The sequence below is a fragment of the Trichomonas vaginalis genome, chromosome IV (genome assembly GCF_026262505.1).
Source record: "Trichomonas vaginalis G3 chromosome IV, whole genome shotgun sequence".
In the NCBI taxonomy this organism is placed as follows: Eukaryota; Parabasalia; order Trichomonadida; family Trichomonadidae; genus Trichomonas; species Trichomonas vaginalis.
This window is the reverse complement of record NC_067206.1, coordinates 18,191,496-18,211,156: the sequence shown is the minus strand read 5'-3', so window position 1 is coordinate 18,211,156 and position 19,661 is coordinate 18,191,496. Positions and strand designations below refer to the sequence as shown.

Genomic DNA, 19,661 nt, shown 5'->3' with positions numbered 1-19,661 from the left:
TAAGGGATATGATTTAATAGCATATCATCCAAATGACATGACTGAATTTACTCCGAGATATTTATGTCAGATAAATGATGATTCAACTTCTTCATGAAACGCGTAAAAAATAGAGACGGAACGAAAGAAGAAAGCTTATGAATGCGGATGACTTAATAGGGAACTTGTTAAAAACGGTCTCGGAATATATGAAATGCCAGCAGATGAGGTACAAGAAACTCCACAGGAAGAAGTTCAGATACAACCAGACATGGAAGAAATAGTTCAGCAACAACAGCTAGAAGAGCCTGAAGGAAACGAACAAGTCCTCCTTTGGAAACTAACTTCACAGAACTAGATGAAGATTTGGAACAGCCGAAAAATCTTGACCCTCAACAAGAGTATGCGGAGAATATGGAATATTTCCAAGAGTCTAAAAAAAATTCGGCTGACATAGTAGAAGAATATCGAAAAATGTTTGCCGACATACAAAAGACTCCAACATCAGATGAAAAATTCAGCATAGAATGGAAGAACTGAAAAAAAATGTACACAAATACAACAACCCTTTTTACTTACGAGCATTTAACGTTCAATCTTCGGATGAACTCGGTGAAAATAAAAGGTTAAATTTCAAGAAAACATATAGAAATGAAACATTGTTTAAAGTTCATTCAGAACCTAACCAATATGGAAACAAACCTACTTTTGTTTCTGCAGACGATGGAACTACAATGAGATGGGGTCATAAAGCTAATCCAGATAGGTGGTTCATAAACTTACAACCACAATTCCAAGAAGTTGTAGACGCAATGGAAGTCAATGGTGAACCAGATATAGCTGGTATTTTAAGCGCGGCTTTAATGCCATTGAAAGATATGAAACATGCAGATATTTTGGACCAGTATGAAATGAACATGGCTGATGGAAATATAACACCTGACGTTCTAGAACATTTATCTCAAAGAACTACACAGAACCATAGAGATGGTATATTTGGTGAAGAGTTTAGAAAGAAAGTTAGGGAGAGAGAAGGAAGAGAACCTATTGTACATGACCTTGCAAACGAAAGTTTACAAAATGTCATAAAAACTTACTTTGCAGACAATGAACGAGAAGGGATGAATATTTAAGAAAACTCAAATGGACAGTACCAAATGAAATGTTAGTATTGAAAAACATGTTCCTTGACAAAATAAAACCAACTACAGAAATAAACGACGCAAGACTGAAAGATTGGGTAAAAGCTTTCCCATTCACAAAAGATATAGTTGGTAACATGGAAAGAAAACCAGAATGGCTACAAAAACATATATTTGGAAACGAGCTTATTCCATATGGACAGGCACTGTTTGAAGAGCTTGAACCAGAAACTCAGGAAAGAGTCATGCAAACAATACGCGAAGACTCAAATACAGACTATGACAAACTCTTTCTAGGATATAGGTTACCTGAGATGGGCGACCAGAGCCAAAGGCAAAAAGGACATGGAAATTTACAACATACTAGTGAACATGAGGCAAAGATGCAACAACTTCAAGCAGAGGGCAATGAAGGAAAAAGAAGAGTTAAAAACTCAGTCAGGAAGAAAGTAAAGCTTGGTCCACGTGGGTTCTATTATGACATATAAATCCAACTATTCTATATTTTTACTCATATGAAATGTACGCCGCTCAGAATATAACGCCAACAGTTTTGGATGCTATGAATGGAAATGTTTCCGAATGGTATAACGAATGCGACAATGCCATTAGAAGGTCAGAAATAGTTCCTGGAACTTACGAATATACAACTGCTGTTTCTTATGGAAACGTAGGTGAGTTTGGAGAAGGTTCTTCAACAACAGTAGATATTGCTTGCGACAGGTTTCATATAATTTCTATTGACAACTCTTTCTTATACGTGGAACAAGACATTGAAATAAAACCTTCTGCCAAGTTGTCTGACAAGAAAGGTTGCAATGGAATTTTCTATGTCGGATACCAATATGCTCCAGAAGTTTTCATGGGATATAAGATATATTCTAACTCTGACTTAGTTCAAACAGTAACATGGGCAAACTATGAATGGTTCGCTTTGAGAAACTCAGTACAACCACAAGCTAGAGAACAAACAGACCAGTATGCAACTATTGAGAAAATAAGAAGACTTGACCCTAACGTTCCAGGAGTTTATGTTAACCTTTCTGGACAAATGGAAAGCAGTCACAAAGTAAAACTGAAACTTAGAGTTCCTTTGTCATCTTTCCTCATCTTCAGGTTTTTAAGATACTTGCCAAACTGGGCAGGAAAAATTTCTATCGAACTTACTCCAAGCAAAAATAACTTAGTCATTGCACCAACACAAGACCCATTCACTTACAGACGTAGAGGGAACAAATAAAACGTCATTCGCCGACTTTTGCAAAGACAAAGTTGACTTAGACTTTGGTTTCTCAAACTCAACACTGAAGTAAACTATTATTTCAATGCTGCTGGAACTGCTTGGGACCCAGTTAAGTTCACATGCGAAAATTTGAATGCAAGAGAATAGAAAGCAGACTTGCAGTCTATATGTTGGACCCAGATATTTCAAATGCTTTAGCTGCCAAATATATTGCAGTTCCACTTATGTTCCCTATACACCAAATATCTGTCAAAGACTTTGCAGGTGAAGTTGGAAACCAAAGTGCTGACCCAGGTGCAAGAACAGATATTGCTTTAACAACTGCAATGAAACATGCAGATACTATGTTTGTACTGTTCAGACGAACTATAAATGACTATTCTTGTTTCTACAACCCTGGTATTAAATATCATATAAACATAGATGGCAAATATTATCCAAGAGAAGAATATTCTACAGTTGAGGATATGAGGTCATACAACTTGACATTAGATGCTATGAACTTTAACAACAACTTCACAACAACCATTAACCCTGAAATGCAAAGTTCTATTATGCCATATGTGAAAGTATGGACTCATACAGGAGGTCAAAAAACTCAATATACAAATGGAGACCGTTCAAACTTTTGGCTTGGCATTCCATTTGCTGACTCAGAAGACTTTATGGGTGGTATTTCAACTGTTGGTACTGTACAAATACAATATACTGGTGACAGAGACGGTCCAGATGAATTGAGAGCAAAGAAGTTTACAAAACCAATAGCACTTTTCACGGAAGATGCTCTTTTGAAGATTCGTTCGATGAAACCTGCTGGGGCTCCTCAGATTGGCATAACGACAGCTTCCATCGAGCAGATTTTGGCAGCAGGTCAGTAAGTTGTTCTTGAACTGACTTCTCTCCGTCAAATATTGACAGTACGCCAGTTTTGACATAAATTGTATTATAAACTTCCTTTAGAAATATCTGTAAGTTTTGTTGTTATATTTTTGTCTGCTTCAAGAACTTTCACCATTTCAGTTATACCAACTTTCTTTGCTTTATGAAAATATTTTGGTTCAGCAAAGACTGCTATTCTATAACATTTTCCATTGTTTGTATAAAGAACTATTCTGTCAATGTATTTGTATTGTTTGTGTGTGTAAACTTTGTTCTGCTTCAATTCGAAGAGATACTCAAATACGTCCATCTTTTTATTCTAAGTAAAATGTCATTTCCGAAAAATAGAAGCGAGTGTTTCAAAAGGTTTAATGGCGGTGGCAGATGTGAAGTTAAATTCACCAACTCAAACAAACAGTCAAAGTGTTGTTGTCAATGTCAAAGAAAGAGATGTTGAAGTGGGGAAACCATACGAAGACGAAGATGGTATAACAATAGTTCCTGTAAAAGAACAACCAACATACCCTGAAGTTAGCAGAGACTTAAGTTCTGTTGCAGATATTCGAAACGACTACCAACAACTTAAAGACAAACTTAAAACTCAGGAGAAGATTTGTCAAGCTTTGGGTATAATGTTAAACTTGGTCGAACACAACCCTGTAAAAGTGAACTCATATGTCATCGCACCTCATGAAATTTTGAAAGAACTATTGAAACTTTTGACAGAGGCAGACGATATAAACATCAAAGAAATAGAACCCGACATTGCTTGCTGTGGTGTTTCATATAATGTCATTGACAAGATATACGTTATGAAAGGAGGTGAAACGTTGAACTTAAAATATAGTTTCCCAGACGTCATAAAAATATTTGACGACCACAACATTTCATTAAAATTTTTACTTGCTAAGTAAAAATGTCAAAACTTCTTGAAAGATGTTTGAAGAAAAATAATATAGACTTTATTTCATGTAAAGGACTTTACACACTTTTGAATGATATGAAAGACCCTGTTTTGTTTGTTCGTGTAGACAAAGGAAAGTTCTATGTCTTTACAAAATATTTGAACTTCTTAGACAGAGAACTTCAAGAAACGCCATGTGAAAGTTTAGATGAAGTTCTTCTCCACTTTCAGAAAAACTTTTAAATATATGTAAATGGCAGAAGACATAGTGGTTTATACTATTACGACTAAAAACCCTGAGTCATATAATTCTATAACAACAAACTTACAAAGTCCTCAAGGACGATATTGTAAACTAACCTTAAACACAATGACGACTAAAGCCTGTTTTGCTCTTTTGACACCAGAAGACTTTGTTGTTGTGAATGGTAAAAAATACTTCTTTGAAGATACTTACTCAGATATACCACCAACAGGTTTTGTTGACTTATTTAATACTTTAAGGACGGATGTAACATGTGCTGCAACTAGAGCAGGTTTCATTATGTTTGGATGTCCGACTGAGTTTACTATAAACGATATGAGCTATAATACAAAACTTATATCTGGTTTTTACTACCAACAGTTTCCTATAACAGGAAAAGGTGTCATACAAGGTTTGTCTGTTCCATTGACTTTAAGTACACCTATTTTATATATTGTTTCAAACTTAGGTTCAAAGTGTTATTCGAATGTCGACAGAAACTACTATGACCAAAAGATACTTATGCGTATAAACAACACTTTCTCTGCTGGTTTGCCTATTGTTCATTCGAATGCAGAGTTTTCAGCTTTAGTAAACTCAAACACTTTAGCAAACATAAACTTAACCTTAGTTGACGCAAACTTTGTTCCTGTAAAACTTTTATGTCCTATGTATTTGTCAATGACGGCAGAAAGTTTCGAATTGGAAGATGCAACTGGTGAAAGTATTGTACTACAAGAACAACTTCAACAACAAATAGCTCAAGAACAACAAATGCAACAAATGGAACAACAAAGTCAAGAATAAAAAAAATATTTTTTTTTTTTTATAAAAATGTACAGAATAGATGTTTCAGATTTTTATGACTTCCAAGCATTCAGAAATATGTGTCCATTTAGAGACTATAACAAAGCAGTCGAGAATTTGAAACGTTTAGTCATTTATGTCGACTCTGCCCCAGAATGTTATGTTATGAAAGAATGGGATGTTGTCTTTAACAAACCAAGAGCAACAATAGTGTCTGAACAAGAATGTAGACAGAAACTTAAGAAAATAAAAGTCGTACAAGTTGGCATGAAGATGTTAGATGCTTGGGATATCTTATTGTCAAAGTTAGAAGATTTTTCAGTTCGAGGTATAAAGTTTATACACCTTCTCCAAACTTCTATTCTATCTTCACTGGATATAAATATGAACAAGTAGAATGGAAAGAAAATATTATAGAAGCTTGGTTAGACCATGTCAAAGAAATTATATGCAATGGAAACGAAAGAGTCTATGAGTATATCTTATGTTGGTTTGCAAACATCTTACAACATCCAAGTGCTAAAAATGAAACTGCTCTCATTATAATTGGAAACAAGGAACTGGTAAGAACACATTCTTTACAGATATCTTATGCAAACTGTTAGAGGGCTATTCGAACCCGAATATGACAAACTTAGAAAACATCTGCGGTAAATTTAACTCCTCAATAGAGAATATGAAACTTATAGTATGTAACGAACTTCAAAGTATAGATACAACAAAGGTTTTAAACTCAGATGCTTTGAAGAGTCTTATAACAGACAAAGTTGGAGTTGTTGAAAGAAAATATAAAGACCAAAGAGTTTGTGAAAATGTTGCAAACTTCGTCATGGTTTCAAACAATGTTGTTCCGATGAAGTTAGAAAGTTCTGACAGAAGATATGTAGTTGTCAGAACGTCAGATTCTCATATGCAAGATACAGAATATTTTGACGCTTTGTCAGAAACTTTGACATCTGACTTTTACAACCACTTGTTCTCATATTTCATGACATTAGATATTTCAAAGTTCAATCCAAGACAAATTCCATATACCGAAGAGAGACAAACATTGTTAGAAGCAAACAAGAGTGTTTATGAACTGTTTATAGATGAAAACGACTTTGAGTGTTTAGATGAAAGGTCATTGTACGATGAATATAAACAATATTGTCAAGAATATGGTTATATGGCAGCGTCTAAACGAACATTCTTGGCAAATGTCAAAAATCTTTTAGATGTTCAGAACGGCGTATATACAAAGAAAAATTTTTCTGAGTAAATTTTAAAAAAATATTTTTTTATCCGATAGAAAAGATGACAAAATTCATCTCAGTAAATAAGTACATGTCAGGACTTAAAGAAGAACTAGACCCATTCGCATATTTGAATGTTTACTTCTACCATTTTGAAAAGTCTTCATTCAGCAAAGTTTGGAACATCGAACCAGTTAAGTTTGCTATTGTGACTAAAAATGGTGCAACTTTTGAAGACTTAGACATAGAAGGTTTGTTAGCAGTCAAAGAAAATTTTGACAGAAAGTTCTCAAACCTTAAAGAAGGCAAAGCATACAAACTTGTTATACCTTATGAACCAAAGAAAGCAGACGACTATGAATATTATGAGTCTAAGATAGTTGAAGTTCAAGGTAAATTGGGTAAAAAGATTTTAGAGTCTAAGCCAGTGTTTGCTCCTAAAGAGGAAGAGAACATTGACATTGACCCAGAAATGTTCTAAAAATAAAATTTTATTTTTACATGTCATATCTCACCTTCTCTGGAACTGGTTCAGGTTCTTTCTTCTCTTCTTCTACTTTCTTTTCTTTCTTTTCTCTCTTCTTCTTCTTCTCTGGTGGAGTTATGTCAAACTTCTCAGAACCATATTTTTGTAAAAGTTCTTTGTCCTTTAATAGCTCTTCTATTCTGTTTTCTATTTCATCTTCAAGAACAGCGCATGTGTCTTCTTTGCATTCTAAGAACTTTTGTTGGACTTCAGCTTTCCAATCGGCGTCATCTCTGTCAACAAGTCTGTCATTGACAAATTTTAAAGACTTCTCTGCTTAATGTTTTATGGTTCTTGTCATATTCCCAGAAACAGAACTTTAGAACAAATTCACCTTTCTTGTTTACACTATGTAAGATTTTATGGTCTACAGATGTTTTGCTGTCGAAAAGTTTGTCTCGAATATAGATAGCGAAATCGCTAGACATTTTCAAAAAGATAAAAATTTTAATTTTTCTAAAAATATGTTAGAAAAAAAGTTTGCTGACATTGACAAAAAATTTGAGAATGTTTTAAACAAGAACAAGAGGAAGTTAGAAAATGCTCAGATAAAACCTATACATGACAAGTTCTTATTTGCTCAGAATGGTATAACAGGTCTAATTGCACCACCTGGGTCGGGTAAGACTTTCACTTATCTTAAAATGGCTGCACAACAACAAGAACTAGATGAGAAGAACCCATTCTATGAGTTAGTTGTTATTTGTAGTACTTCTGGTCAATTTGACCAAACCGTCAATTCGTTCAAAGATATTATAAAGAAGTCTAAGTTAGTATGTATAAAGGATACTGAGTTGTTAGATTGGATAAAGAAGTACCAAAGAAGAGTTTTGAAGTATAATGCTATAAATGAGTATATAAATTCTAAGTTTAAAGACCCAAATGAGGAAATGCAAGAATATTAGAGAAGAAACACTTCAGAAACAAACAGAAAGAGATAGAATACATTTCGAAGAAATTGCAATCTTACGATTGGAAGACTTACCCTCATAGATGTCTTCTTATCTTAGATGACTTTGCTTCTCATCCTTTGCTTAAGAATAGAGAACAAGATATGTGTCGAATTCTTAAGAAGCTCAGACACTTTAACATCTCAGTTGTCATTTGTGTACAGACAGCAAAGAGTTTAAGTAAGGATGTAAAGAGAATACTTACTGATATCATACTTTTCCCCGGATTGTCCGAAGACGATTTCATGGAACTTATGAAAGAGTCCATGGCAGGTAAGTTTGACAGACATGAACTATGGGAGAAGTACAAAGTCATACAAGACCCTCATACTTCTTTCAGAATTCACATCTACGCGAACAAAGTTCAAATTGTAAAAAGTCAGCAAAAATAATGTTTATGTTAGAATGTTAGATCTAACATGTTTTCTAACATGTTTTCTAACATAACTATTTACAAGCGTTTTACATGGTATATGTTGCGATGGTTCATGACTCTAAACAATTTCGTGGCTTCAATTTCTTCTTTTAGTACATCGAATGTTTTAACTATGCCGAAGGTTTCTTTATACTTCTTCTTGACGTCAGATAATAGGAAATCGTCAGCTGTTGGATAGTTTTTGTTTAGAAATGTCAACATGTCCATTTTATCTTCTGCTGGTTTCTCTGCTTCTTTCTTTAAATCTGCATAGTCGTTTCGCATACGTTCTATCTCTTTGACGGAGTAGTTATATTTCCTCATTGCTGCTTTACATTTAGAACATTGTGGGTTCATTTTTGCATTATATTCTGAAACCTTACCTGCTAAAACAACTAAGGCGTCAATGGTTTTCTTCATCTCGAACATAGCGGGTTTTATTTGTTCGTTCCATACCTTACCCCTACTATCTTTATCTCTTATTTCCCAAACACATTTTGCAACTAATGAAACAAAGTTGTCGTAGGTCTTAAATTCTTCGGATTTGTAAAGGTCAGAGATGTTCTTATATACCATGTCGCAATCTTTGTCCATAACCTTATGGTTGCAATGAAAACCAAGGAATTCATAATTTACCTTTCGTATGAACTTCTTTATTTCTACTGAGTCAGTCAGTCCGACTTCTATTTCATCGAATTCTGGAATAGTGAGTTTTTGTTGTTGGATTTCAGGAAGTTTAGGTAAATGGTCAATAATATCCTGCATTTCATAAAGATACTGTTCATTTGTTTCATCTTTCGCACTACAGTCTAAATTACTTGTTAAAAGTTCTTGCTTTATCTTCTGGATTTTTGTTTCGAAAGTATATGAAGAAGGAATGAAGCTTTTCATCTCTACTAACATTGAAGTTGGGTTCATGACTAACGAGTTTGGTGCTGTTGTTGCTAACATGTTCTTACAATAAAAATAAAAAATATTTTTTTAAAAAAACCAACTTTATTTTTTATTTCGGGAAAATTCATGATTTTCGAGAGTTTTAGACCATGTTAGAAAACGTGTTAGAAAACATGTTAGATCTAACATTCTAACATAAATTATATTTTTGGTGTAAAATTCATGAAAATTCAAGAGTTTTAGACCATGTTAGAAAACGTGTTAGAAAACATGTTAGATCTAACATTCTAACATAAACATTATTTTTTGGTGTAAAATTCAAATTGTAAAAAGTCAAGCTTGAAAAATGTAAGTGTTTAGTCTTAGTAAGATGGTAGCTTCTTAAAGCAAATACCATTGCTGAGTTTTATGTACGTGAAGAGAAGTACAATGAATTCAATTACGAGTACAATTGCAATGACAACTAAGGCAACTATTTTTGTCTTTTGCCAGCAAGGGTACTTCTTCTCTTCCAATGGTTCGGCAGAACTATACTCACTCATGAGAAATGCCAAAACGGTTTAATAGAAAAAGTGTCATTTTTTCATGTCCGAAGACTCGAAGGTGCAACACTTCCAAAATACCGACGAACTCAGAAGAGCAGCATGGCAGTATGTTCTTGACAACTTCTTTGAGTTCTCCAGGTACACCTTGGAAAATGCTGAAGAACTCCGACACAGAGAATTTGGAGAAATTGCACTCCAATACTACCTTGACAAACAAAGGGTAAACAAAGGGTAAAATAAGACTAAAAACTTAACGTTTAAAAAGTGACATTTTTAATGAGCTCCGAGTCACCGAGAAAACTTGGTCAGATGTTAGCAGCTTACTTCCCTGAGGAGGATGGAAGCGTTACATACATAAGGTTCAAAAACAACGAACCTGGAATTGCGTACAAAATTCGCAATTACATGACCATGGAAGAGTACGAAAGGTTCCTACAAGAGAAACCAGCTCTAAACAACTCAGAAAAAAAGAAAAGTTTAACTCGTAATTGTTTATTTTTTTACTTGTATGGGCAAGCTGCAAGAATGAAGTCGACTATCTCGGTCTTTGTCTTGACCAGTTGGACTGCTCTTGCGAGTACGTCTGTTTTACGGTCTCCAGCTGGTGTCTGACCTTCGTAATTGCGCATGTTCTTGAGAGCTCCAACTGTAAATGGTTGTAGGATGAAGAGTCTCTCAGACTGCTTGAGGTAGTCTTCACGGTCACGAACCGAATCTGTGGTACGAGTCGAATCGGTCGATTTGAGGGAAGAGACTGAAAGCCTGTCTTCTTCCATTGGGGTAGTAGCATACTCTTTGCGTAAGCGGTTCAGACCTTCCTCGAACTCTTGGTCTCTCTTGGATTGAGATTGGAATTGTGGGGCAGGGTTTTGCATAAACATCCAAGGGTTGGGGAAGTAAGGCATAGGCTGAGGAGGAGGGTAGTTCGGGAAGCCTTGTGGTAGGTAGTAACCTTGAGGTGGAAATTGGTAGTAATTTGGTGGAGGGACTTGCTGGAACTGAGGTTGCTGAGGTGCAGGGGCTGGTGCTTTAGGTTCCTCTGGTTTGGGAATGGGCTCGGTTGGTGGTACGTCGGACATCTGTTTGTGGCTTAACCGTCGGAAGGAAAAACCTTTCCTGTCGGAAGGAAAAACCTTTCCTGTTGGAAGAAAAAACCTTTCCTGTCGGAAGGAAAAACTTTTTCTGAAGTTCGACCAAAAGTTCTCAATTTTCGAAAATTTGAATGGTTTACGGACGGACAACTGGAAGAGTCCTTCCTGTCGTCGGGAAATTTTTTCCAGTTGTCGGGAAAATATTTTCCTGTCGGATGGAAGGACTCGGAATACCAGAAGGATTTGACGAGGCAATTTACCTTATAGAGATAAATGAAGTTGTTAAGCAGTACTTGCGCAGGGTAAAACCAAGGTCAAGTTCACCACTATTTCTGGAAGGTCTACACTTCAGCTCGAGACTTCGACTGGAATTCCAATTCAAATACCAGACGGGACAGCCTACGATGGCATAAAGGACGCCAAAGAGAAGCTCTTGTTAAGTTCCTAAACAAACGTCCTTGGATAAAAATACCAAACAAGGAGAACCCCCTACCCCATATGAAATTGGCAATTCAGTCTCTCCTTCACTTCTCGGGTCAGCCGTTCTACATAACCTGTGAAGGCGACATCCAACCAGTTCAGTCAACCTTAACGTTTTGAGTAAAAACATTTTTTTCATTTTTTGAATGAAGCAAGTTAAATTCGTCCCACACCAATCTCAATGGACCGATGAAGAGTTTCAAGCTATGGTTGAAGGTGTTGAGAACGACATAGACGGCGAACTTGAAGGAGCTCAAACCACAATTGCAACCAAAATTGCACAAGTCAAGGAACAGATAGCTCCACTTAAAGCTACCAAAGCTACTCTTGACCTCATGGATAGTTACCGTTTAGATGTCAAGAGTGGAATAAGACAATTAAAATTAAAACTTCTAAACTACGAAGCTATACTCCAAAAGTTAGCAGAAATGAGAAGACTTTACCAGAGCTACTTACATGTAAGGGACTTACCTTCAAGCAGTCCGACCAAAGATGAATTTTCTGACATTGTCCCAATTTTGTCCGAAAGTCAGCTCAGATGTTTCGAACTGCTCCCAACATATCCAGAATATGAACGTTTGCCTGAACTCTTCCGCAATCTCAAAAAACGTTTTTTGGTTCTCATGTTCGAAACTTTTATCGGAAGAGACAACAAACGTTCAGAAGAAGAACAAGATATTATTTTAAACTTGTTGTATGACTTAACCGTCATAACAAGCTTTTTGAAGTAAAACCGTCATTCTCAAACCACTTCATTTTTTCGATGTCCGAACAAGCACCGAAGCCGAACACAATGGCAGATGTCCTTTCAATGTTGCCAGACAAGCGCCCAGTTCAAATTCAAATTTTGAATTTGAAAGCTCATCTGACAAACACCGTTAAGACTCTCCAAAGTAGTCTTATGGAAGAGATGAAGGGACTTAAAGCCAATGTCCTCACGAACCATGCTTCCAATGAGAAAGTCCTGAACGATTTCGCGGAAACCTTGCGCATTTACGCGAGAGAGAACCGAGACCTTGCCAGACTCATCTACCGTTTCTTCGAAGAGATAGACGCCATCTGGAAGGTACTCGGAAAGGACAGAACCTCCAACACCGTAATTCGTGAGTACCAAATTGAAGAAGGAATTTTCGAGGAAGAAGAGAAACACGAAGAAGAAGAGAAACACGAAGAAGAAGAGGAAGAAGAGAAACACGAAGAAGAGGAAGTTTGGGCAACCCTTGTTGCCGATGACGCTTACGAAATTTCCCAACCCTACCCATACCAAATCCGCAACAAGGAGACAGGCAAGGTTCTTACCCCAGTCCTCAACAACTTGGGACACTTGAACCTTAACCTTCGGAATCGCGGTTCAATCTCCATGGGCAAGCTTGTCGCAATTCAATGGGTTCCAAATCCAGACAAGAAGACGAAGGTCAGACACATTGACGGTGACAAGCTCAACAACCGTAAGGAGAACCTCGAGTGGTTCTAAGAGTAAAAAAATTTTATTTTAGGGGGAAACCCCGAGTAAATTTAGGTGTTTATTTAGTTAAGTAGCTTAAATTAATGAGAATTTGGACAATTAGCTCCCGACCTCTGAATTGGACTCTTTCGTCATCCCAGTTGCGTAGGAGGTCGTCCCAGAGGAGTTGGTAGAATTGCCAATCCAAGGACGATTTGTCCTCCCAGGCATTGAGGATGTACTGCTCGTAGAGTCTCATGACCTCTGCCTTGCACCAGACACCCTCTCCCTTGGAACGTAAGGCTTCTTCGAAGTGCTCGAATGCGATTGGCTGCGTGACCATCTGAAATGACACTTTTTGTCCGTTTGGTCAATGTTTGTGTCTCGTGCCATAGTCGACGAAAATACAAACAAACAGGTTATATATGAGTTTGAGACCAAGAATTCCCCACATTTAAATTCAAATTCAAATAAAAATTTTTTATTTCATGCAATGTTTTATTTCTGTGCCGTCTTCAAGTATGCCCCAGTACTTACGCTTGGAGAGGACATGAACTTCGGTGAAAATTTTGTCCAATTTGAATTGACCCATCTTTTCACCGACTAAACCCATTTCAATGAGTTTGTTATAGCCTTCTTTGTTCGTCATGAGTGCGTCGATGTTCTCATAGTAAACCACAACTTTGGATTTGACTTCGGAGAAGAATTTGTTGTAGTTGTCAAGGACTGCCTTTGCGAACTGAGGATAGGACCAATGTTCGACAATAGGTTTTAATGTGGTTACTAAGCCACTTTGACCTTGAGTGAATTCGTACTTCAAAACAAAAGGAGAAAACCTTTCAACAAAGTTGTCGACCTTCTCATAATGTTTACTCTTCATCTCTTGAGGTTTCTTAATGGAATATCCCCATGTCGAATTCATAAGCAATTTGAGTGTCATTGCAAGTTTGGGGTTTGAAGCTTTCCTAATATCATACAGTTGTTGTATGACTTTTCCAACTGTATAGTTCCTTCCCAGGAACTCACCATCTTCGTTTGGAATTCCAGTCGGGATATATTGGACGAACCTCATGTACGCAGCGTTAAGGTCAACATAGTATATCTTTTCGTATGAGTCGAACTTGTCGCAACCAATTGGTCCAGTTTGTGGAAATTCAAGTGAGTCTCTTATCTTCTGAGAAACTTCTCCTGTTATCTCATAAACATCGTCGAAGCAACCTGTTTCATATAAAACCTTCTGACCTAACTCAGATGCTCTCCAATACAATTTGACGTCAATTGGATGTCTCAATGGAAGTTTGTTTATAGCATCTTGAAGTTCTTGCAACCTCATTGGAAGTTCTTCTGGTTCAGGTTGGTATCCGAACAATCCAACTCCTCGTGGAACTGTGTACTTCTTTTGTGCTATAACTTTGTCTGGAACAACTTTTGGTCTTGCTAACAATGAAAAGTTTGTTTCGTCTTTTGGTACAAAAGTTTCTGTCAGCTTGTCATCTGGAATTGGTTCCAACAAACCTTTCTCGAAAAGAATGTTAACAGCTCTGACAATGTTGCACTTGCCTTTTCCGAACATAAGACTTTCGTTCAACATGAAGTGGTTGTGGACAATTACAATCTTCAACCATGGTAAGTCTTTGTCAACAACATAGTCGTCATGTGAAGAACCTTTCTCAGTCGGAATGTTGACTCGGATATTGACATTTGCCAACGGTGCAACTTTTGCCAATTGACCTCTGAGCATGTACCTTGTCTTCACACATGACTCAAGATACTTCATCTTCTCTTCTGAAACAAGACCAGAGTTCCTGAGACATGTAAGAATACAAGGTTCATTGACAATTGTTTCAATTGAATTGTAAATTCCATACCTTGTCAAGTCAATGTCAGACTTATTTATGAAGGGGAAGTATCCAGCATGTTGTCTGACTGCTTGAGGGTTAGGTTGGTACCATTCAAATTTTACACTTGCAATTCCTTCAATTGCATTCAAAATGTCTGAGTCGGAGTCAACCATTTGTTCTCTCTTTGTAGTCTTGAAAGCGTCAAGAAGTTGTGCGGCTGTTGTGACATTGCCATGGGCATAGTAAATGTGACCGTCCAAATCTGTTATGGTTAGTCTGAGATTGTATCCTTTCTTATTTCCGTCTTGTATGGCAGCAAGTACACCCATGAAGCCTTCTTTGTTCTTTCCTTCGTCAAAGTTTACTGTAAAGGTTCGACCAGATGTAATTTGACTTCTAACTTCACGGTACTTTTCATATGCATATCTTGTTCTTTCCATGGGAGCATGTGCGTCTTCACCTTTTCCTTTTTTCCTTCTCAAAGGATGCAATTGTTCGTCATGTTTCCAGTAGAATCTGGCAAAGCCGTCGTGTCCTTCAACTTGAGGTTCACTAACATCGAAAGGCATGTCCATAAGACGTTCTTCTTCTAACCTCTCGAGTCTGTTTGGATAATTGGCACGTGCTGTTTCTAAGTCCATTTCGTAGCGAAGACCAGACAATTTGTCATAGACTTTTATGGGTCTTCCCTTCCTATATTTAAAATTCTTCGAAACTCTCCAACCATATCTTTCTAACTCTGCTTTTATTCTAGCAGACCTTCTATCCATTCTATACGGGGGCATTTTTATAAAAATAAAAAAATGTTTTTTTCTTTACTTTACATAACCGCCTGCTGCCATAAGTCTTTGACGCCAACCCATACCAGCTAATGAAGGTTGACTTGGTTTAGTTTGGAAACTAACCTTTGGTTTTGGTTTATCTTCAGTTTTTGGTTTTTCTTCTTCTATCGGTTTTTCGTCACTTTTCGGTTCCTCTGACTTTACTTCACTTGCAGGAACAGTTGTGTCGTCAACATCTTCATAAATATCATATGCCATTTGTTTTTGTTTTCCTTTCAACTTTTTGTGTTTGTTGTAAAGTTTAGAATATTTCGACTCTAAGTCAATGAGATGTTCTATAATGAACTGTTGGTCAGTGAAGTAAACTTTTCCATCTGTTGTCTCGAAAGCTCCTTCAGACTTCAATATTTTATTTGTGAGGGTCTGTTTCTTTTTTGAGATACTAGCCGTTCCATTTCTATGAAAAGTGACTTTATAGTTAGGGTTTGTATTTCCAGACCTGGCACTTTCTATTATTGAATTTTTCTCTTCATCTGTAAGTTCTTTGACAGGTTTTGACAATGGTTCTGAACTTTTTGTTTGTGGTGTCAAATCTACCGTTTCAACTTCTTCGGTCATTTCATCTCAGTAAAAATTTTAGTTTGGTTTGTTTTCAACTGGTTGTTTAGGTTTTTTAAGTCGGTCTAAAACTTCTTGAGGTATAGGGAGGACTTGACAAACACGTGGTGGTGTAACTGCTGGAAGCCGACAAATCCATCTTGAACCCATTTGTCTCAATGCTGTATTGTTCATTTCATCTCAGTAAAAAACTTTACATTCCCCAAGTTTGAGGTGGTTGCGGTTGGTTATTGTTTACCCACTGTTGTGCATGGTTATATCCTCTGTTAAAGAATCTTTCACCTTGGTCCATATAGTGTCCTGCTTGGTTATAGTAGTCATTTGCTTTGTTATAATAGTTTCCTGCTTGTCTTCCTACATTGTCCATCCATCCTTGAACTTTTCCTCTTGTTTCAGGATTTGGAATAAGATTTGCTGCATCTCGTGCTACCTCCCAACCTTTCTGTACAGTTTGTATAATAGGTGTTGCTTTCTCTTTCAGTATACCTAATGTACTCAAAATCTTCCTTCCAATTCCAAATGCACCTCTGGCTATTGTTCCCACTGCGGGCAAAAATCTGGATGCAACTCCTGCTAATGCGCCAAATAAACCCATTTCTTATGGGTTAAAAATGACGAATTCAAACAAGGACCCCTATGTTTCTAAGGCAACAAAGAAAGCACTCATGATAAAAATCTTTAGTTCAACACCAAATGCTTGGTTTATGGATATCTTGGAAAACATTCCGAGGTATAGAGAAGATGGACCACCATACTGGTTAATATTTTTGGTCAAAACACAGATACTGTGAAGCCATACCATTATGGTCCAAAAATATTTTAGATGTGAAAACTGCTTTGACAATATTCGTTGACAAATACCATCCAACAAAACTGACATCTGACTGTGAAAGTTCTTTCAAATCAGACGATATTAAAAACTATCTGCGTTCAAAAAATGTAAACCAATATTTCATTGTCGACCAAAACCATTCTGCTCTTGGTGTCATTGACAGTTGTATAAAAATCTTAAGAGACTTAAACCAACCACAAGGTGGTGAAGCAAATGAAATGTCATATGACGACAAATATAGACATTTCTCCATGGCAAAGATGAGACAAGTTTTAAATATTTACAATAGCCGTAAACAAAAAGGTTTGGGAAACCACTCCCCCGAAGAAATGAAAAACAACCCCGACTTAGAGAAAGACTATATATTTAATAGTTTAGTCAAAAGAGACAAACAAGAAAGAATGCCAGGCTTCAAACTTCAGAAAGGTGACAAAGTAAAATAGAAATACCTAAACGCGACCCATATGAAAATACTATTGACTATGACAACAATGGGAACCGACAGGTACTCACATTCGTGTTCGTAAAAATAGAAGAAAGTATACAAGAGAATATTATGAAGTTTTAGGCAAACATGGCAAAATGTACAGACTGCAAGCAGAAGATAAAACTACTATTGTCAGACCTCGTTTCAAACTTGTCAAAGTTCAAGGTGGTATACTTTCAAAGACAGTTCCTAACAAATATAAGACAACTCCTGACGAATATGCTAAAGAAGTTGAAAATGACGACTAAGCATTTCTATACCATGCGTAAACTGTCATGTAAGGTGGCATGTAGTCTTTACTTTGTCCCGTTGTTTGCGTATATCCTGTAACGCGATGTGTATGGTTTCCTTCTCCCTGAGTGTCACTCCAGTAACAATTTATAGCAAACTTAACCTCGTCTTTAACATCATATCCTTTACCTTTTGTCATTCCTGACCAATCCCAATATCTATGCTTATGCCAACCTGCTTGAGATGTACTTAAATCTATGTAGTGACTGTGTGCAGGTAAATTTTCACCTGAAATCGTTTTACTTCCACCTGTTTCCTTTGAAGAGTTTGCACAATACAAAAACCTGTCGACTATTTGAGTCCAAGTTCCGAGACCAAGTACTACTTCTGGTCTGGTAGAGTTCATTGACGTGTAAATAGAACCTATAGGATATAGTGTTTGAAGTATTTCTGTCTTTAATGTTTGAAGCTCTGTTTTGTCTGCTTTCTTATATAACTTTTCTTCAAGTTCATTTACGTCAGAGATGCTATGTCTATGATATTTTTGTGGGTATGTTCCTTCTGTCCATGTGAAAATATACTCTTTTGTTGCATCTACATATCCTTTTATCCATGTCGAGTCTGCTTTTGTATTCCTTAACTCTGTAACACCTTTCTCAAGCTCTTTCAACTGTTGTCCATCTTCCATTAAACCTCTGGTATGACTTGAAACCGTTTGTGCCAACATATCTACAGTTTCTTTGTCGGCTTTAAGGTCTAAACACCCTGAAACCCATCCTGTATCAGCTTTCGTTTTTAAAATCTTCGATGTCCGTTCATTATACCATTCAACCCTTTCTTTAATTTCATTGTCTTTTTCATCCACATATTCCTTATCTGCCTTCTTCACTAACGCACTAGCCACACATTCTAACTCATCGTTAACATATGTTTTATCTGCTTTCTTTTCAACATCCTCTTTTGTTGCATATGTTGCATCTGCTCTGTCATGTTCTTCTTGAACTTTTTCAATGACATATTCTTTGTCAGCTTTGTTGTCAATATCTGCTTTCAAAAGAAGTTCATCTATAGGTTTCTCGTTTAAAGTTCTTTTTGTTGGATTTATACAAACAGTATGGTTCTTGTTGTCTTGAAACAGAAACTCGTCTGTCATTGGGTTTATCGTCAGTTTTAAGTTTCCTTCTTTCAATGACTCAGATATCTTAGAATAGTTTGAAAAGTTTGTTGTGTTCTTATTTAGAGCTTGCATAATGAGTTGTCGGTTGTGTTGTATTTCTCTCATAGACGCTGTTTCATTTGACATTTTTATTCTAGATAAAATATGCTTCCAATAGAAAAAGAAAATTCAAGAGTTGCTACAACTAAACCATTAGATGAACTTTTTACTAATGTCGGTCAAAAGTTTGAGACAGAGACCGTAAAGCATGAAGGCTATCGTTTTGACTACCCATTAAGATGGCTAAGAGACCCATCTGTCACAAAAGCTATTGGCTTTCGTAGAATGAAGTTTGTGTCTGTAGAAGATAAAAGTTTTCCATTTATTGTAAGGTTTCATATAGATTATATATCTGAAGGGAAACGAAAAATGTGGGAAGAAATTGAGCTAATACAAGTTGACCTTTCATCTTCTCTACAGACTGCGTTAAAAAATATAGAAGATAAAATAAATTCATGTTATGCAAAATATGCTGATGAATATGCAAATACCGAGAGCACACTTTATGTGAGAATTGTATATGACAAACAAAATTCACAAGTGTCATTTCAAATCTACGAAGACAATCCAAAGAAAGACGAACAAATATATACAGAATTCACTGCAATGTCATGGTATTATTTGCAAAGAATGTTAAATCAGAAAGTCGAACTTCCTTTAGCAAATATTTACAGTCGATATGCAAGAGATGAACATATTTATTTAAAGATGTTTTCGACCCAGCTGCTATTATTGTTCATGCTTTCATTTTCTGGCGCTCAAAACTCTTTCTTATGCTTGGCAAATGACTTTACGAAAAACCTACAAAGTTATACGAACCACCAAGTGAAGTATTTCAGACTTTCAAGTATGGTTTACTACAGATGGAAGAAAAAG

The 19,661-nt window shown here is 36.4% G+C and overlaps 15 protein-coding genes and 3 pseudogenes across 18 annotated transcripts, besides 3 other annotated features; 10 read left to right on the top strand and 8 right to left on the bottom strand.

The window, feature by feature from the left end:
- Window positions 1–791: 791 nt before the first annotated feature.
- On the top strand, window positions 792–1,112 carry TVAGG3_0119810 (protein of unknown function, DUF4106 family; the record flags this gene model as incomplete). Its single annotated transcript, XM_051223506.1, has 1 exon — window positions 792–1,112. One exon carries the CDS (start codon window positions 792–794, stop codon window positions 1,110–1,112), a length of 321 nt encoding a protein of 106 aa, XP_051108492.1.
- Window positions 792–1,112: a mobile genetic element.
- A 47-nt stretch (window positions 1,113–1,159) lies between these two features.
- TVAGG3_0119790 (protein of unknown function, DUF4106 family) lies at window positions 1,160–1,609 on the top strand (the record flags this gene model as incomplete). Its single annotated transcript, XM_051223505.1, has 1 exon — window positions 1,160–1,609. The coding sequence occupies one exon, from the start codon at window positions 1,160–1,162 to the stop codon at window positions 1,607–1,609; it is 450 nt and encodes a 149-aa protein (XP_051108491.1).
- An 86-nt stretch (window positions 1,610–1,695) lies between these two features.
- Window positions 1,696–9,273: a mobile genetic element.
- Window positions 2,832–3,242, top strand: TVAGG3_0119780 (protein of unknown function, DUF4106 family; the record flags this gene model as incomplete). The annotated part of the gene is made up of 1 exon (XM_051223504.1): window positions 2,832–3,242. One exon carries the CDS (start codon window positions 2,832–2,834, stop codon window positions 3,240–3,242), a length of 411 nt encoding a protein of 136 aa, XP_051108490.1.
- On the top strand, window positions 4,728–5,198 carry TVAGG3_0119770 (uncharacterized protein; the record flags this gene model as incomplete). The annotated part of the gene is made up of 1 exon (XM_051223503.1): window positions 4,728–5,198. The coding sequence occupies one exon, from the start codon at window positions 4,728–4,730 to the stop codon at window positions 5,196–5,198; it is 471 nt and encodes a 156-aa protein (XP_051108489.1).
- On the top strand, window positions 6,495–6,914 carry TVAGG3_0119760 (protein of unknown function, DUF4108 family; the record flags this gene model as incomplete). Its single annotated transcript, XM_051223502.1, has 1 exon — window positions 6,495–6,914. One exon carries the CDS (start codon window positions 6,495–6,497, stop codon window positions 6,912–6,914), a length of 420 nt encoding a protein of 139 aa, XP_051108488.1.
- Window positions 6,931–7,387, bottom strand: TVAGG3_0119750 (annotated as a pseudogene). The gene has a single exon. A coding segment is annotated over exon 1 (457 nt).
- TVAGG3_0119740 (P-loop containing nucleoside triphosphate hydrolases family) lies at window positions 7,424–7,793 on the top strand (the record flags this gene model as incomplete). The annotated part of the gene is made up of 1 exon (XM_051223501.1): window positions 7,424–7,793. A coding segment is annotated over one exon (370 nt), but the record flags the coding sequence as incomplete, so codon positions are not given.
- TVAGG3_0119730 lies at window positions 7,850–8,291 on the top strand (annotated as a pseudogene). Its single transcript has one exon. A coding segment is annotated over exon 1 (442 nt).
- Window positions 9,274–18,752: a mobile genetic element.
- On the bottom strand, window positions 10,264–10,842 carry TVAGG3_0119700 (uncharacterized protein; the record flags this gene model as incomplete). The annotated part of the gene is made up of 1 exon (XM_051223500.1): window positions 10,264–10,842. One exon carries the CDS (start codon window positions 10,840–10,842, stop codon window positions 10,264–10,266), a length of 579 nt encoding a protein of 192 aa, XP_051108486.1.
- Window positions 11,070–11,454, top strand: TVAGG3_0119690 (annotated as a pseudogene). Its single transcript has one exon. A coding segment is annotated over exon 1 (385 nt).
- Window positions 11,481–11,910, top strand: TVAGG3_0119680 (uncharacterized protein; the record flags this gene model as incomplete). Its single annotated transcript, XM_051223499.1, has 1 exon — window positions 11,481–11,910. A coding segment is annotated over one exon (430 nt), but the record flags the coding sequence as incomplete, so codon positions are not given.
- TVAGG3_0119670 (cytochrome B-C1 complex subunit 6, mitochondrial family) lies at window positions 12,098–12,808 on the top strand (the record flags this gene model as incomplete). Its single annotated transcript, XM_051223498.1, has 1 exon — window positions 12,098–12,808. One exon carries the CDS (start codon window positions 12,098–12,100, stop codon window positions 12,806–12,808), a length of 711 nt encoding a protein of 236 aa, XP_051108484.1.
- On the bottom strand, window positions 12,858–13,121 carry TVAGG3_0119660 (uncharacterized protein; the record flags this gene model as incomplete). Its single annotated transcript, XM_051223497.1, has 1 exon — window positions 12,858–13,121. One exon carries the CDS (start codon window positions 13,119–13,121, stop codon window positions 12,858–12,860), a length of 264 nt encoding a protein of 87 aa, XP_051108483.1.
- Window positions 13,260–13,427, bottom strand: TVAGG3_0119650 (DNA/RNA polymerases family; the record flags this gene model as incomplete). The annotated part of the gene is made up of 1 exon (XM_051223496.1): window positions 13,260–13,427. The coding sequence occupies one exon, from the start codon at window positions 13,425–13,427 to the stop codon at window positions 13,260–13,262; it is 168 nt and encodes a 55-aa protein (XP_051108482.1).
- Window positions 14,335–15,389, bottom strand: TVAGG3_0119640 (uncharacterized protein; the record flags this gene model as incomplete). The annotated part of the gene is made up of 1 exon (XM_051223495.1): window positions 14,335–15,389. A coding segment is annotated over one exon (1,055 nt), but the record flags the coding sequence as incomplete, so codon positions are not given.
- On the bottom strand, window positions 15,435–16,019 carry TVAGG3_0119630 (phage tail repeat-like family; the record flags this gene model as incomplete). The annotated part of the gene is made up of 1 exon (XM_051223494.1): window positions 15,435–16,019. One exon carries the CDS (start codon window positions 16,017–16,019, stop codon window positions 15,435–15,437), a length of 585 nt encoding a protein of 194 aa, XP_051108480.1.
- On the bottom strand, window positions 16,038–16,193 carry TVAGG3_0119620 (uncharacterized protein; the record flags this gene model as incomplete). The annotated part of the gene is made up of 1 exon (XM_051223493.1): window positions 16,038–16,193. One exon carries the CDS (start codon window positions 16,191–16,193, stop codon window positions 16,038–16,040), a length of 156 nt encoding a protein of 51 aa, XP_051108479.1.
- TVAGG3_0119610 (phage tail repeat-like family) lies at window positions 17,583–18,596 on the bottom strand (the record flags this gene model as incomplete). The annotated part of the gene is made up of 1 exon (XM_001319352.2): window positions 17,583–18,596. A coding segment is annotated over one exon (1,014 nt), but the record flags the coding sequence as incomplete, so codon positions are not given.
- Window positions 18,753–19,661: the final 909 nt, after the last annotated feature.